This window comes from Pristiophorus japonicus, unplaced genomic scaffold (genome assembly GCF_044704955.1).
Source record: "Pristiophorus japonicus isolate sPriJap1 unplaced genomic scaffold, sPriJap1.hap1 HAP1_SCAFFOLD_913, whole genome shotgun sequence".
NCBI lineage: Eukaryota > Metazoa > Chordata > Chondrichthyes > Pristiophoridae > Pristiophorus > Pristiophorus japonicus.
This window is the reverse complement of record NW_027254839.1, coordinates 38,088-53,558: the sequence shown is the minus strand read 5'-3', so window position 1 is coordinate 53,558 and position 15,471 is coordinate 38,088. Positions and strand designations below refer to the sequence as shown.

Genomic DNA, 15,471 nt, shown 5'->3' with positions numbered 1-15,471 from the left:
AATAACCCTTGTAAAGTAAGTCTTGTGGAAAGTGAAATACCATTCCCGGTCATAGAAAACTACCAAAACAGATTAATGAGCCATTATGGCACATTACCATGCATTTTATCGTGCACTTTCTCAGTCTGGCAGTTCCTGTGTTTACTGTGAAGCACTTATTCTAAAATAGTCCATGTGAAATAGCTCGTGATTTACATCTTGGATTTATTTTCTGAAGCTATTTTTATTTCACTTAGATTTGTAGCACAGAAGGTATGGAATTGTAACACTTCAGAACTGTGAAAATCAGCATGGAAGTGAAGTATGGTATTGCAGAAAGCAGTGATCCCGCTATAATATTTATTGCTGTTGGTTTCAAGCCTAATGAAATTGTTGAAAATAACCATTAAATGAAATGTGATGTGAATACTAAAAATCGAATAAATGTTCTAGACTCGCAATCTGGTTGTAATTCACCTGTGAAGTTTTGAAGTGACCTCGCTTTCGAGATAAAGCCAAACAGTGCACACCTATTCACTCCGTGTCTGTTGAATTGTCACTGATATCTTTTCGACAGGATTCTCACATTGCATTGCTGGAATTTGGAAATAGTGAACTGCAGACACTAGTTGCTATCACTAGAGAGGGTGGTGCTTGGAAAAATCCAGTCCTACAATGTATTCTGTCCAAGCAGCCAGCAGAGACTGAAGAAGGTAAGCTTGATGCAGCTACTCAATGATTTTTTGTGACTATCCTTTTACAAATAATTCACCCTACGAGCAGGTTTAAACTGCATTCATCTAAATACAATAGGTATACAGCAAAGCACTGTATCGCTTTGATCTGAAACATCAACACCTCCACATCATGGTAATTAATTCCATAATATACTGGACTATACTCAGTAAAGATTTTGTTGCAATATAAATATAACTACTATAAGGATAATTGAACATGCCTGTGAGGACTTAACTGACGTGTGTGAAAAGTTATGGGAGATTTACATGTTCAATTTGGCATTCAAAATTTGAACTGAGAAAGATGATCTTGGACTGGTAGCTCTAGTGCTTTACCACAGACAACTTTGCAGCCCGAATTCTGCAGTAGACTTTAATAAGGGAAGGTCGACAAAATGAAGCACATGGATGTTCAAACCTTGGTTGCTTTTTCTTTTGCTCCCAGTTGTATGGATAAACACTTTAAAAAAAAAAAAAAAAGGATTGGGGATACATAGCGCAAAATAATTTATGGCAATTGTAAGGTTCATAATACAGTAGAGAACCAAGCTGAATATAGAAAGTACAGAGGAGATCTAAAACAGGGAATGGCGGAATAGGCTAAATGGCCTACTTCTGTTCCTATCTTCCTATTGGCTGGCAACATAAAGGGGAACCCAAAAGTCTTTATAAACACAAGTAGTCAAAGGAAGTGTGGGGCCAATTTGGGATCAAAAAGGAAATCTTGTGGAGGTAGAAGGTCTGGCTGAGATACTAAATGAGTATTTTGCATCTGTCTTCAGTGGAGAAGAAAATGTTGCAGTAAAGGAGGAGGTAGTCGCGACATTGGATAGGATGAAAATAGGTAAAGAGGAGTTACTGAAAAGGTTGGCCATTCTCGACGTAGAAAAGTCACCCGGTCTGGATGTGATGCATCCTCGGTTACTGAGGGAAGTAAAAGTGCAAATTGCAGAGGCCACAAGCCTCCTTGGATATGGGACTGGAGGATTGCAAATGTTACACTCTTGTTCTTTTTTTTTAAAAAGGCACGAGGGATAAACTTGGCAACTGGAGCCCAGTCAACTTAACGTTGGTGCTGGGCATTGTAGAGGGTGCAGAAGAGATTTACTAGAATGGTACCAGGGATAAGGAACTTCAGTTATGTGGAGGGACTGGAGAAGCTGGTGGTGTTCTCCTTAGAGCGGAGAAGTTGAGGAGATTTGATAGAGGTGTTCAACATAATGAATAATTTTGATATAAGGAGAAACTGTTTCCAGTGGTAGAAGGGTCGGCAACAAGAGGAAACAGATTTCAAGTGATTGGCAAAAGAACTAGAAGTGACATGAGGAAACATTTCTTTACGCAGCGAGTTGTTATCTGAAACACACTGCCTGAAAGGGCAGTGAAAGCAGATTCAATAGTAACTTTCAAAAGAGAATTGGATAAATACTTGAAGGGGGGGGGAATCATAGAAAATTGCGACACAGAAGGAGGCCATTCGACCCATTATGTCTCTGCCGGTTGAAAAAGAGTTACCTCGCCTAATCCCACCTTCCAACACTGGGTCCTTAGCCCTGTAGATTACGAATCTATGGGCCCAAGTTTCCACATGATTTGCGCCTGATTTTTAGGAGCAACTGGTGGAGAACGGACTATCTTAGAATTCGCAATTCTCCACATTTTTTTTTCTGCAGTTCTAGTCAGGTAGAACAGTTCTACTTTGGAACAGAATTTTTTCTTCAAAAGGGGGCGTGTCCGGCCACTGACTCCTGATTTGAAAGTTTCCACAGTGAAAATGTACTCCAAACTAAAATAGAATGGAGCAAGTGAAGATTTTTGTAGAACTTTAAAAACCTGTTCTACACATTAAAAAATCAGGCGCAGGTTACAAATCAGGCGGCTAGAACAAGGTGGGGGGGGAGGGGGGGGGAGGGAAGGGAACTCATTAAATTATACAATCAATCCTTATTTATACTTATACAAATATTATACAAATAAATCCAACCTGAATAAACATTTATAAGCAAAGAAAAGATTAAATAAACCATCTTCCTGCCTGTGTGAAAGTGCTTCGGCTAGGAAGAATGGTGCAGCAAGCCTCACAAAACGAGGGAGCCGACCGAACGCGGGGGGTGGGGGGGGGGGGAGGGGGAGGGAGCCGACGAACGCAGGGCGGGGAAGGGAAGGGAGCCAACGAATGCGGGGGGGGGGGGGAGGGGGGGAGAGCCGACGAACGCGGGGGGGGAGGGAGCCGACGAACGCGGGGGGGGGGGGGGGAGGGAGCCGACGAACGCGGGGGGGGGGGAGGGGGCCGACGAACGCGGGGGGGTGGGGAGGGAGCCGACGAACGCACCGGGGGGGAGGGAGGGAGCCGACGAACGCACCGGGGGGGGAGGGAGGGAGCCGACGCGGGGGGGGGGGGGGGGGGGGGGGGGGGGGAGAGGGAGCCGACGAACGCGGGGGGGGGGGGGGGGGGAGGGAAGAGAGCCGACGAACGCGGGGGGGGGGGGGAAGAGGGAGCCGACGAACGCGGGGGGGGGGGGGGGGGGGGGGGAGGGAAGAGAGCCGACGAACGCGGGGGGGGGGGGGGGGGGGGGGGGGGGGGGAGGGAAGAGAGCCAACGAATGCGGGGGGGGCGCGGAGGGAAGGGAAGGGAGCCGACGGAGGGGGGGGGGGGGGGGAATGGAGCCGTTCCAGAAGGCTGCAGGAAGCCTCAGAAATTGAGGAGCTATTTCCCGACGGCAAAAGGCGGAGGTAGTCGGGAAACGGCTGCCTCAACTTTCTGAGGCTTCCTGCACCCTTCTCACTGCTACAAGAAGCCTCTGCTGATGGCAATGTGCTTTTATTAAAAAAATGTTCAAAAACTAAACAGCTACAAAGAACAACAAAAATGGCCGAGTGCCAATGTTTTTTTCACACTGAGCATGTGCGAACGCTCCAACGCGCACGTGCAGCGTTGCCGGCGGGAAAAAAAACTCATTTAAATAGTACCCGCCCCCTCCCACTTACAAAATCGGCGCGAGTGTAGGCTCCGCCCCCCTGGGCGCCGCGCCAGGCAGACAAGGAGCTGCACAGCACTCTGAATCGCTCGTTTTTTTTCCGGCGCCGTTTTAGGCGCGAAAAACGGGCGCCCAGCTCGGAGGGGCGCCCGTTTTTTATCATGTGGAAACTTGGGCCCAAAGGGTACATCCAAATATCTTTTAAATGTGATGAGGGTTTCTGCCTCTACTACCATTTCAGGCAGTGAGTTCCAGACCCCCACCACCCTCTGGGGGACTAAATGTTTCCTCATCCCCCCTCTAATCCTTCCACCACTTACTTTAAATCTATGGCCCCCTGGTTATTGACACGACTCCTCTGTGAAAGGAAACAGGTCCTTCCTATTCACTCTCTATCTAGGCCCCTCATAATTTTATACAGTTCAATTAAATCTCCCCTCAGCCTCCTGTGTTCCAAGGAAAACAACCCCAGCCTACCCAATCTTTCCTCCTAGCTAATGTTTTCCAGTCCTGGTAACATTCTCGTAAATCTCCTCTGCACCCTTTCTAGTGCAATCACATCCTTCCTGTACTGTGGTGACCAGAACTGCACTCTGGCCTAATTAGTGTTGTATACAGTTCTAGCATAGCTTCCCTGCTCTTGTATTCTATGCCTTGGTTAATAAAGGAAAGCATTCCATATACCTTTTGAACTACCTTATCGACCTGTCGTCCTACCTTTTAAGGAACTGTGGACATATACTCTAAGGTCCCTCTGTTCCTCCACACCTCTCAGTATCCTCCCATTTATTGTGTATTCCGTTGCTTTGTTGCCTCTCCCAAAATGCATTGCCACGCACTTTTCCGGATTGCATTCCATTTTTCACTTTTCAGTCGAACTGACCAGTTCATCCTGCAGTCTAAAGCTTTCCTCCTCATTGTCAACCACAAGGCCAATTTTTGTATCATCTGCAAATTTCTTTATCACCCGCCCCCCACTTACATTTAAGTCTAAATCATTAAAATATGCTACAAAAAGTAAGGGACTGTGTACTGAACTCTGTGGAAGCAGCATTCCAGTCAAAAAAGCTCCCCTCAACCATTACCCTTTGCTTCCTGCCACAGCCAATTTTGGATCCAATTTGCTACTCCTTTAGATACCGTGGGCTTTTACTTTTTTGATCAACCTACCATGTGGGACCATGTCAAAAGCCTTGCTAAAATCCATGTAAACTACATCAAATGCACTGCCCTCATTGACCCTCCTTGTTACCTCCTCAAAGAACTTAAAATCAAGTTGGTTAGACACAACTTTCCCTTACAAATCCATGCTGGCTGACCTTGATTAATCTGTGTCTTTCTAAATGAAGGTTTATACTGTCCCTCAGAATGGATTCCAGTCATTTTCCCACCAGAGGTTAAACTAACTGGCCTGAAATAGCTCGGTTTTTCCCATCCTCCCTTTTTAAACAATGGTGCAACGTTTGGAAAGCAGTGACAGGATCGGTCCAAGTCAGCATGGATTTATGAAAGGGAAATCATACTTAATAAATCTTCTAGAATTTTTTGCGGATGTAACTAGTAGAGTCGACAAGGGAGAACCAGTGGATGTGGTGTATTTGGACTTTCAAAAGGCTTTTGACAAGGTCCCACACAAGAGATTAGTGTGCAAAATTAAAACACATGGTATTAGGGGTAATGTACTGACGTAGATAGAGAACTGGTTGGCAGACGGGAATCAAAGAGTAGGAATAAACGGGTCCTTTTCAGAATGACAGGCAGTGACTAGTGGGGTACTGCAGGATTCGGTGCTGGGACCCCAGTTACTTACAATATACATTTATGATTTGGATGAAGGAATTGAATGTAATATCTCTAAGTTTGCAGATGACACTAAACTGGGTGGCAGTGTGAGCTGTGAGGAGGAAGCTAAGAAGTTGCAGGGTTACTTGGACAGGTTAGGTGAGTGGGCAAATGCATGACAGATGCAGTATAATGTAGATAAATGTGAGGTTATCCACTTTGGTGGCAAAAACAAAGGCAGATTATTATCTGAATGGTGACAGATTAGGAAAAGGGGAGGTGCAACGAGACCTGGGTGTCATGGTACATCAGTCATTGAAAGTTGGCATGCAGGTACAGCAGGCGGTGATGAAGGCAAATAGCATGTTGGCCTTCATAGCGAGAGGATTTGAGTATAGGAGCAGGGAGGTCTTACTGCAGTTGTAGAGAGCCTTGGTGAGACCACACCTTGAATATGGTGTACAGTTTTGGTCTCCTAATCTGAGGAAGGACATTCTTGCTATTGAGGGAGTGCAGCGAAGGTTCACCAGACTGATTCCCGGGATGGCAGGACTGACATATGAAGAAAGCCTAGATTGACAAGGCTTATATTCACTGAAATTTAGAAGAATGAGAGGGGACCTCATAGAAACATATAAAATTCTGGTGGTATTGAACAGGTTAGATGCAGGAAGAATGTTCCCAATGTTGGGGAAGTCCAGAACCAGGGGTCACAGCCTAAGGATACGGGGTAAGCCATTTAGGACTGAGATGAGGAGAAACTTCTTCACTCCAGAGAATTGTGAAACTGTGGATTGCTCTACCACAAAGTTGTTGAGGCCAGTTCATTAGATATATTCAAGAGGGAGTTAGATGTGGCCCTTACGGCTAAAGGGATATGGAGAGAAAGCAGGAAAGGGGTACTGAAGTTGCATGATCAGCCATGAGCATTTTGAATGGTGGTGCAGGCTCGAAGGGCCGAATGGCCTACTCCTGTACCTATTTGCTATGTTTCTATGTTAGAGCAGTTTTCCAATCCTGTGGCACAACTCCTGTAACCAGGGAGGATTGAAAAATGGTCAGAGCCTCCGCAATTTTCTCCCTTGTTTTAGTAGCCTCGGTTATATTGCACCCGGGTCTAGCGATTTATCTACTTTCAAGATGATAAACCCCTTAAAACTTCCTCTCTCACTGTTTATCCCATCCAATATTTCACTATCTTCCTCCTGAATTTCAATGGAAATATGTACAGGGCTACAAGGAAAGAGCAGGGGAGTGGAATTAATTGGATATCTCGACCAAAGACCTATCACCGGCTTGATGGGCTGAATGGCAGCCTCTTATGCTGCATCATTCTATGGCCGTGGATTTGTATTGTAACAAAAAGTACTTATTTCCTAATTTTTTCCCATGACTTTTTGCTTTGCTCTTTTCCAAATTATTTTTTTGTTTTGAGAGTGCTATAGATAGTGCAGCTTAAAATAACCAAATCCTTTTTGCTATCTTTCAAGCCTTGACTACTGCTGACTGACTGCACAGATGTCAGGCGCCCTCTGGTACTTTGCCCAAGTGGCCTTTCTTTATTCATAAATGTAGATGGCAAGCGGTTTGACCATTGGGCTATCACAGCCTATCTAGAAACACCCTTTCCAGCAGGAGTCATTGAATAGCAAGCACCTGGCTACTTTTCTCTCACTCTCTCTCTCTCTCTCTCTCTCTCCGGTCCCCTCAAATTCATGGCCTGGGGGCATATAGTCCAATAGCAGCACCCCAAACTGCTGCCCTAGCTAACATTAACTAACTCTGCACAGACAGAACATTGAATGTGGGACAGAGTAGGTGTGTAATGCAGTTCATGCCAACTTTAGGAACTGAGCCAGGGGGAAGCTGCTGAATACTCCATTTGTTGTACACCAAATTTGTAAACAGGTGCAGGACAACAGGAACACACACCATCTTCATCTTGTAGACAAAAAGGAGCCTAATTGCACAAAGCTAGGTGTCTGAACATCCCTGTTCATCCTTTGTGCTTATCACACCATGTTTTTCCAGGGGTTTTATACTGTCTGAAGTTGTGAATCATGTTTTTTTTTAATTTGTTCTGGGATGTGGACGTCGCAGGCAAGACCAGCATTTATTGCCCATGAGAAGGTAGTGGTGAGCCACTTTCTTGAACCACTGCTTCCACAGTGCTGTTAGGGAGGGAGTTCCAGGATTTTGACCCAGTGATGATGTAGGACCATCAATATATTTCCAAATCCGTATGGTGTGTAATTGGAGGGGAACTTGGAGGTGGTGGTGTTCCCATGTGCCTGCTGCCCTTGTCCTTCTAGGTGGCAGACGTAGCAGGTTTGGGAGGTGCCGCCGAAGGAATCTTGCCGAGTTGCTGCAGTGCATCTTGTAGACAGTACACACTGCAGCCCTGGTGTGTCGGTGGTGGAGGGAGTGAGTGTTGAAGGTGATGGATGGGATTCCAATCAAGTGGGCTGCTTTGTCTGAGTTGTTGGAGCTACACTCACCCAGGCAAGTGGAGAGTATTCCATCATACTGCTGATTTGTGCCTTGTAGATGATGGAAAGGCTTTGGGGAGTCAGGAGGTAAGACACTCGCCGCAGAATATCCAGCCTCTGGCCTCCTTTTGTAGCCACAGTATTTATGTGGCTGGTCCAGTTAAGTTTCTGGTCAATGGTGAGCTCCAGGATGTTGGGGTTTCGGTGATGGTAATGCTGTTAATTGTCAAGGGCTGGTGGGTAGACTCTCGCTTGTTGGAGATAGTCATTGTCTAGCACTTGTGTGGTGCGAATGTTACTTGCCATTTATCAGCCCAAGCCTGAATGTCATCCAGGTCTTGCTGCATGCAGGCATGGACTGCTTCATTATCTGAGGAGTTGCAAATGGAACAACACTGTGGAAACATCAGCGAACATCCCCACTTCTGACCCACTTCGGATGTAAAGGATCCCATGGCACTATTTTGAAGAAGTGCAGGGGAGTTATCCCCGGTGTCCTGGCCAATATTTATCCCTCAATTAACATAACATTAAAAAAACAGATTATCTGGTCATTATCACATTGCTGTTTGTGGGAGTTTGCTGTGCGCAAGTTGGCTGCTGCGTTTCCCACCTTACAACAGTGACTACACGCCAAATGTACTTTATTGGCTGTAAAGCGCTTTTGAGACATCTGGTGGTTGTGAAAGGCGCTATATAAATCCAAGTCTTTATGATGGAGGGAAGGTCATTAATGAAGCAGCTGAAGATGGTTGGGCCTAGAACACTGCCCTGAAGAACTCCTGCAGTGATGTCCTGGGGCTGTGATGATTGGCCCCTCACAACCACAACCATCTTCCTTTGTGCTAGGTATGACTCCAGCCAGTGGAGCGTTTTCCCCCTGATTTCCATTGACTTCAATTTTACTAAGGCTCCTTGATGTCGCACTCGGTCAAGTGCTGCCTTGATGTCGAAGGCAGTCACTCTCCCCTCACCTGGAATTCAACTCTTTTGTCCATGTTTGGACCAAGGCTGTAATGAGGTCTGGAGCCCAGTGGTCCGAGCAGAACCCAAGCTGAGCATCCGTGAGCAGGTTATTGGTGAGCAAGTGCCGCTTGATAGCACTGTCGACAACACCTTCTATCACTTTGAGTGTAGACTGATGGGGTAGTAATTGGCCGGATTGGATTTGGTCTGCTTTTTGTGGACAGGACACATCTGGGCAGTTTTCCATATTGTCGGGCAGGCGCCAGTGTTGTAGCTGTACTGGAACAGCTTGGCTAGAGGCGCAGCTAGTTCTGGAGCACAAGTCTTCAGTACGACAGCCGGGATGTTGTTGGGGCCCATGCCCTTTGCTGTATCCAGTGCGCTCATCTGTTTCTTGATATCGCATGGAGTGAATCGAATTGGCTGAAGACTGGCTTCTGCAATGGTGGGGACCTCGAGAGGAGGCCGATATGGATCATTCACTCGGCACTTCTGGCTGAAGATGGTTGCAAAGGCTATAGCCTTTTCTTTTGCACTCGTGTGCTGGACTCCGCCATCATTGAGGATGGGGATATTGATGGAGCCCCCTCCTCCCGTTGTTTAATGGTCCACCACCATTCACAACTGGATGTGGCAGGACTGCAAAGCTTTGATCTGATCCGTTGATTCTGGGATCGCTAAGCCGTCTATAGCATGCTGCTTCCGCTGTTTAGCATGCATGTAGTCCTGTGTTGCAGCTTCCCCAGGTTGGCACCTCATTTTTATGTATGCCAGGTGCTGCTCCTGGCATGCTCTTCTGCACTCCTCATTGAAACCAGGTTAGTCCACTGGTTTGGTTGTAATGGTACAATGAGGGATATGCCAGGCCATGAAGTTACAGTTTGTGGTGGAATACAGTTCTGCTGCTGATGGCCCACAGCGCCTCATGGATGCCCAGTTTTTTTGCTGCCAGATCGGTTCTGAATCTATCCTTCCCCTCCGGAATCTTTCCGATTGGATATTTTCCTGGCCAAGAAACCTATTTGAATAACTTTGTGATTAAAACAAGTCATCTGCCCCCTTCTGGATGTTGAGATTCTCGCCAAATCACTTTAGGAAACATGACGGGCCAGTCCTCGAGTAATATGTCTCAAAATTGGATGATTCTGTTGCAACTACCTTTTTTGGTGTTTGTATATGTTGGGGTATATGTTTCAATCCTAATCAAAGACCTATTAGTTTTATATATAAGATAAAGACACTTCAGGGGCACTTTTCTCTTGTACAGTTTTAACATTGTACATATTACACAAACACTGGATTACAGGAGCAATGCAAACTTGCTTCACCCTGGGTTGATCAGTGAAGTCAAGCTAGCAATTGATTAGATTTTGCTTAACCTGACAGTTGAATGCAGTGCTTTCGTACCTACCTGGAGTGTTTAGATAAATGCAATGATTTGTTTTCCACTGAGCAGTGCCCTTTAAGAGGCATTGAGAGAATTATGCATGTGCCAAATGGTGCTGGGATAGGTAGCTAGTATGAAGGACAGTATTGAGACTAGTAAGGGGGAGGCATCTTGGGAATAGGATGCAAGGAGATAGAGTGAGATTGGGAATGTCGGGAGAGGTCAGAAATAAAACCCAAGTCAGCAATTGGCTTTGAGGAAGAATAAGCCAAAAGATGGAATGATCCAGGTAATGTGTGTATTGTGGACTCAGAAAACATACAGCACAATTATTACACTGGACATTATCATCTTCCATTGGTCAGTACTACGTGTATGGAATAAGGGTTGACACATAGTTAGAAACCTTGCTGTTCAAGCTTTTTTTTTAAAAAAATCCATTAATTCAACATTTCTGTTCTTTTGACGCCAACAGAAACTTTGTAACAAAGATATTTGTATTTTTAAGATTAGTGTGGAATATAAATTATTGACGCGCACAAGCTTGTTTAGGTGTTGCAGCTGGTATATCTGAATTATCTGTGCACCGATTTCTGGCCACTTTGTATTATGCCACCAGGTATTTCAAGCTGCAGCCCCACAAATTTGATGTTTCTTAATCCAACTTATGTCTGCATAAGGATGGAAGTTAATTCAAGCCAGAAAAGCTTGTTTAACCATATTTTGTGTTGATGCTGATCAGGATTTGGTAGGTTGTGGGACATAAATCACTCTGTGGCAGACTTAATTTCCTCATGTCTCGGGCACTAGGTTTATTTTTTGTAAACTATTTTCTGCTGAATATCTTTGCCATCTACTGCAAGCTATTGTCAAGATGCATCATCGAAGGTATAACTATCTTTGTAGACTATAGTCTAACAACCTTTTCTGTTCATATAGTGAACAATTACTTGACCCAGGAGGGGCCTGCGTTCCTTGAGATACGCATTAAATATCTGATGAAAACGGATCGCAAGTTAGATGCAACGCTGCTTGCAAAGTGTTGCGCAGAAAATTATGAAATTAACAGCAAAGGTGCTTTTCGACAAATCTACCTCACCTGTCTCTGCACTATGGGACCCAATGAGGAAGCAGCAAAAGAGGTAAATCTTTTATTTACAGTTTCCATGTGTACACTGACGACACCCAGCTCTACCTGACCACCACTTCTCTCAACCCCTCCGCCGTCTCTAGTTTGTCAGACTGCTTGTCCGACATCCAGTTCTGGATGAGCAGAAATTTTCTCCCAATTAAATATTGGGAAAACTGAAGCCATTGTTTTCAGACCCCGCCACAAACTCCGTTCCCCAGCCACTGACTCCATCTCTCGCCCTAACATTTGTTTGAGGCTGAACCAGACTGCTTGCAACCTTGGTGTCATATTTGACCCTGAAATGAGCTTCCAACCGTATAGCTATGCCATAACTAAGACCGCCTATTTCCACCTCCATAACATCGCTCATCTCCACCCCTGCCTCCGCTCATCATCTGGTGGAACCCTCATTCATGCCTTTGTCACCTCTAAACGTGACTACTCCAACGCACTCCTAGCTGGCCTCCCAATTTGTACCCTACGAAAACTTAGGAAACCAAGCTTTGGATGACCAAGTCCCGCTCACCCATCACCCCCGGTACTCACTGACCTGCATTGGCTCCTGGTTAAGCAACACCTCGATTTTAAAAAAATTTCATCCTTGTTTTCAAATCCCTCCTTTGCCTCGCCCCTCCCTATTTCTGTAAAAACATAGAAAATAGGTGCAGGAGTAGGCCATTCGGCCCTTCGAGCCTGCACCGCCATTCAATGAGTTCATGGCTGAACATGCAACTTCAGTACCCCATTCCTGCATTCTTGCCATACCCCTTGATCCCCCTAGTAGTAAGGACTACATCTAACTCCTTTTTGAATATATTTAGTGAATTGGCCTCAACAACTTTCTGTGGTAGAAAATTCCACAGGTTCACCACTCTCTGGGTGAAGAAGTTGCTCCTCATCTCATCTCGGTCCTAAATGGCTTACCCCTTATGCTAAGACTGTGACCCCTGGTTCTGGACTTCCCCAACATTGGGAACATTCTTCCTGCATCCAACCTTCTAAACCCGACAGAATTTTAAACACTTCTATGAGATCCCCCCTCATTCTTCTGAACTCCAGTGAATACAAGCCCAGTTGATCCAGTCTTTCTTGATATGTCAGTCCCGCCATCCCGGGAATCAGTCTGATGAACCTTCGCTGCACTCCCTCAATAGCAAGAATGTCCTTCCTCAAGTTAGGAGACCAAAACTGTACACAATACTCCAGGTGTGGCCTCACCAAGGCCCTGTACAACTGTAGTAACACCTCCCTGCCCCTGTACTCAAATCCCCTCGCTATGAAGGCCAACATGCCATTTGCTTTCTTAACCGCCTGCTGTACCTGCATGCCAACCTTCAATGACTGATGTACCATGACACCCAGGTTTCGTTGCACCTTCCCTTTTCCTAATCTGTCGCCATTCAGATAAGTCTGTGTCTCTGTTTTTACCACCAAAGTGGATGCCCTCACATTTATCCACATTATACTTCATCTGCCATGCATTTGCCCACTCACCTAACCTATCCAAGTCATTCTGCAGCCTCATAGCATCCTCCTCGCAGCTCACACTGTCACCCAACTTAGTGTCATCTGCAAATTTGGAGATACTACATTTAATCCCCTCGTCTAAATCATTAATGTACAATGTAAACAGCTGGGGCCCCAGCACAGAACCTTGCGGTACCCCACTAGTCACTGCCTGCCATTCTGAAAAGTACCCATTTACTCCTACTCTTTGCTTCCTGTCTGCCAACCAGTTCTCAATCCACGTCAGCACACTACCCCCAATCCCATGTGCTTTAACTTTGCACATTAATCTCTTGTGTGGGACCTTGTCGAAAGTCCAAATACACCACCTCAACTGGTTCTCCCTTGTCCACTCTACTGGAAACATCTTCAAAAAATTCCAGAAGATTTGTCGAGCATGATTTCCCTTTCACAAATCCATGCTGACTTGGACCTATCATGTCACCTCTTTCCAAATGCGCTGTTATGACATCCTTAATAATTGATTCCATCATTTTACCCACTATCGATGTCAGGCTGACCAGTCTATAATTCCCTGTTTTCTCTCTCCCTCTTTTTTTTTAAAAAAGTGGGGTTACATTGGCTTACCCTCCACTCCAGAGTCTATGGAATGTTGGGAAATGACTGTCAATGCATCTGCTATTTCCAAGGCCACCTCCTTAAGTACTCTGGGATGCAGACCATCAGGCCCTGGGGATTTATCGGCCTTCAATCCCATCAATATCCCCAACACAATTTCCCGACTGATAAGGATTTCCCTCAGTTCCTCCTTCTTACTGGACCCTCTGACCCCTTTTATATCCGGAAGGTTGTTTGTGTCCTCCTTAGTGAATACCGAACCAAAGTACTTGTTCAGTTGGTCTGCCATTTCCTTGTTTCCAGTTGTGACTTCCCCTGATTATAACTGCAAGGGATCTATGTTTGTCTTTACTAACCTTTTTCTCTTTACATATCTATAGAAACTTTTGCAGTCCGTCTTAATATTCCCTGCAAGCTTCCTCGCATACTCTATTTTCCCTGCCCTAATCAAACCCTTTGTCCTCCTCTGCTGAGTTCTAAATTTCTCCCAGTCCCTGGGTTCGCTGCTATTTCTGGCCAATTTGTATGCCACTACATTGGCTTTAATACTATCCCTGATTTCTCTTGATCGCCACGGTGGAGCCACCTTCCCTTTTTTATTTTTACGCCTGACAGAGATGTACAATTGTTGTAGTTCATCCATGCGGTCTCTAAATGTCTGCCATTGCCCATCCACTGTCAACCCCTTAAGTATCATTCGCCAATCTGTCCTAACCAATTCACGCCTCATACCTTCAAAGTTACCCTTTAAGTTCTGGACAATGGTCTCTGAATTAACTGTTTCATTCTCCACCCTAATGTAGAATTCTACCATATTATGGTCACTCTTCCCCAAGGGGCCTCGCACAACGAGATTGCTAATTAATCCTCATTACACAACACCCAGTCTAAGATGGCCTCCCCTCTAGTTGGTTCCTCGACATATTGGTCTAGAAAACCATCCCTTATGCACGCCAGGAAATCCTCCTCCACCGTATTGTTTCCAGTTTGGTTAGCCCAATCTATATGCATATTAAAGTTACCCATGATAACTGCTGCACCTTTTATAGTCTCCTCCAGCCCCACAAGTTCCACAACCCCTCCCCTCCTGAGATATATGCGTTCTAATTCTTCCCCCCTCGAATATCCCTGATTATAATCGCTCAACCATTGGTGGCCCTGCCTTCTGTTGCCTAGACCCTAAGCATCGGAATTCGCTGCCTAAACCTCTCCGTCTCTCACTCTCACCCTCTCCGTCTCTCACCCCCTCCGTCTCTCGCCCCCTCCGTCTCTCGCCCCCTCCGTCTCTCGCCCCCTCCGTCTCTCGCCCCCTCCGTCTCTCGCCCCCTCCGTCTCTCGCCCCCTCCGTCTCTCGCCCCCTCCGTCTCTCGCCCCCTCCGTCTCTCGCCCCCTCCGCCTCTCGCCCCCTCCGCCTCTCGCCCCCTCCGCCTCAAAGCCTACCTCTTTGCCCTAATTTGTTATGTGGCTCGGTGTCACCTTTTTTGTCTTTATAATACTCCTGTGAAGCGCCTTCGGCTGTTTTACTATGTTAAAGGTGCTATATCAATACAAGTTGTTGTTTATGTAATCATGTTTGCTAGTACAGTAGCTCCATGGGATGATTGGTTCTGCAACCACAAAATTATTTGTTTTAAAATTGAGGCCTTCCTGTTATGAGAGATTCAGTACTACACCAGGGGAAGTAGATCCTGCTATAATCATAGAACTTTAGCAGAAAATAATAGATTCTTAATTTAGGTAAGAGTTGTACAATGGTCAGACTACATCTTGTTGACCTTATCCCGTTCTGGTCGCCAAGACACGAGCGTGACCTTCAAGCCCAGGTGCCCATTAAGAGGACCTACAAGACTGATCTCTCGTCTCTGAGTATTAAGTTATAAGAAAGACAAAAGAAACTAGAGTTTTTCAGCTTTGAGCGGTGCCATGATATAAAACA

At 45.7% G+C, this 15,471-nt stretch overlaps 1 protein-coding gene across 1 annotated transcript in view; it reads left to right on the top strand.

Moving 5' to 3' along the window:
- The window catches only part of rlf (RLF zinc finger), a 101,608-nt gene that overhangs the window by 76,882 nt on the left and 9,255 nt on the right, over window positions 1-15,471 (top strand). The window contains exons 4-5 of the mRNA XM_070874639.1: window positions 557-692; window positions 11,258-11,460. Of these exons, the coding sequence (XP_070730740.1) occupies window positions 557-692; window positions 11,258-11,460 (339 nt within the window). The remainder of the gene's footprint in view (window positions 1-556; window positions 693-11,257; window positions 11,461-15,471) is intronic.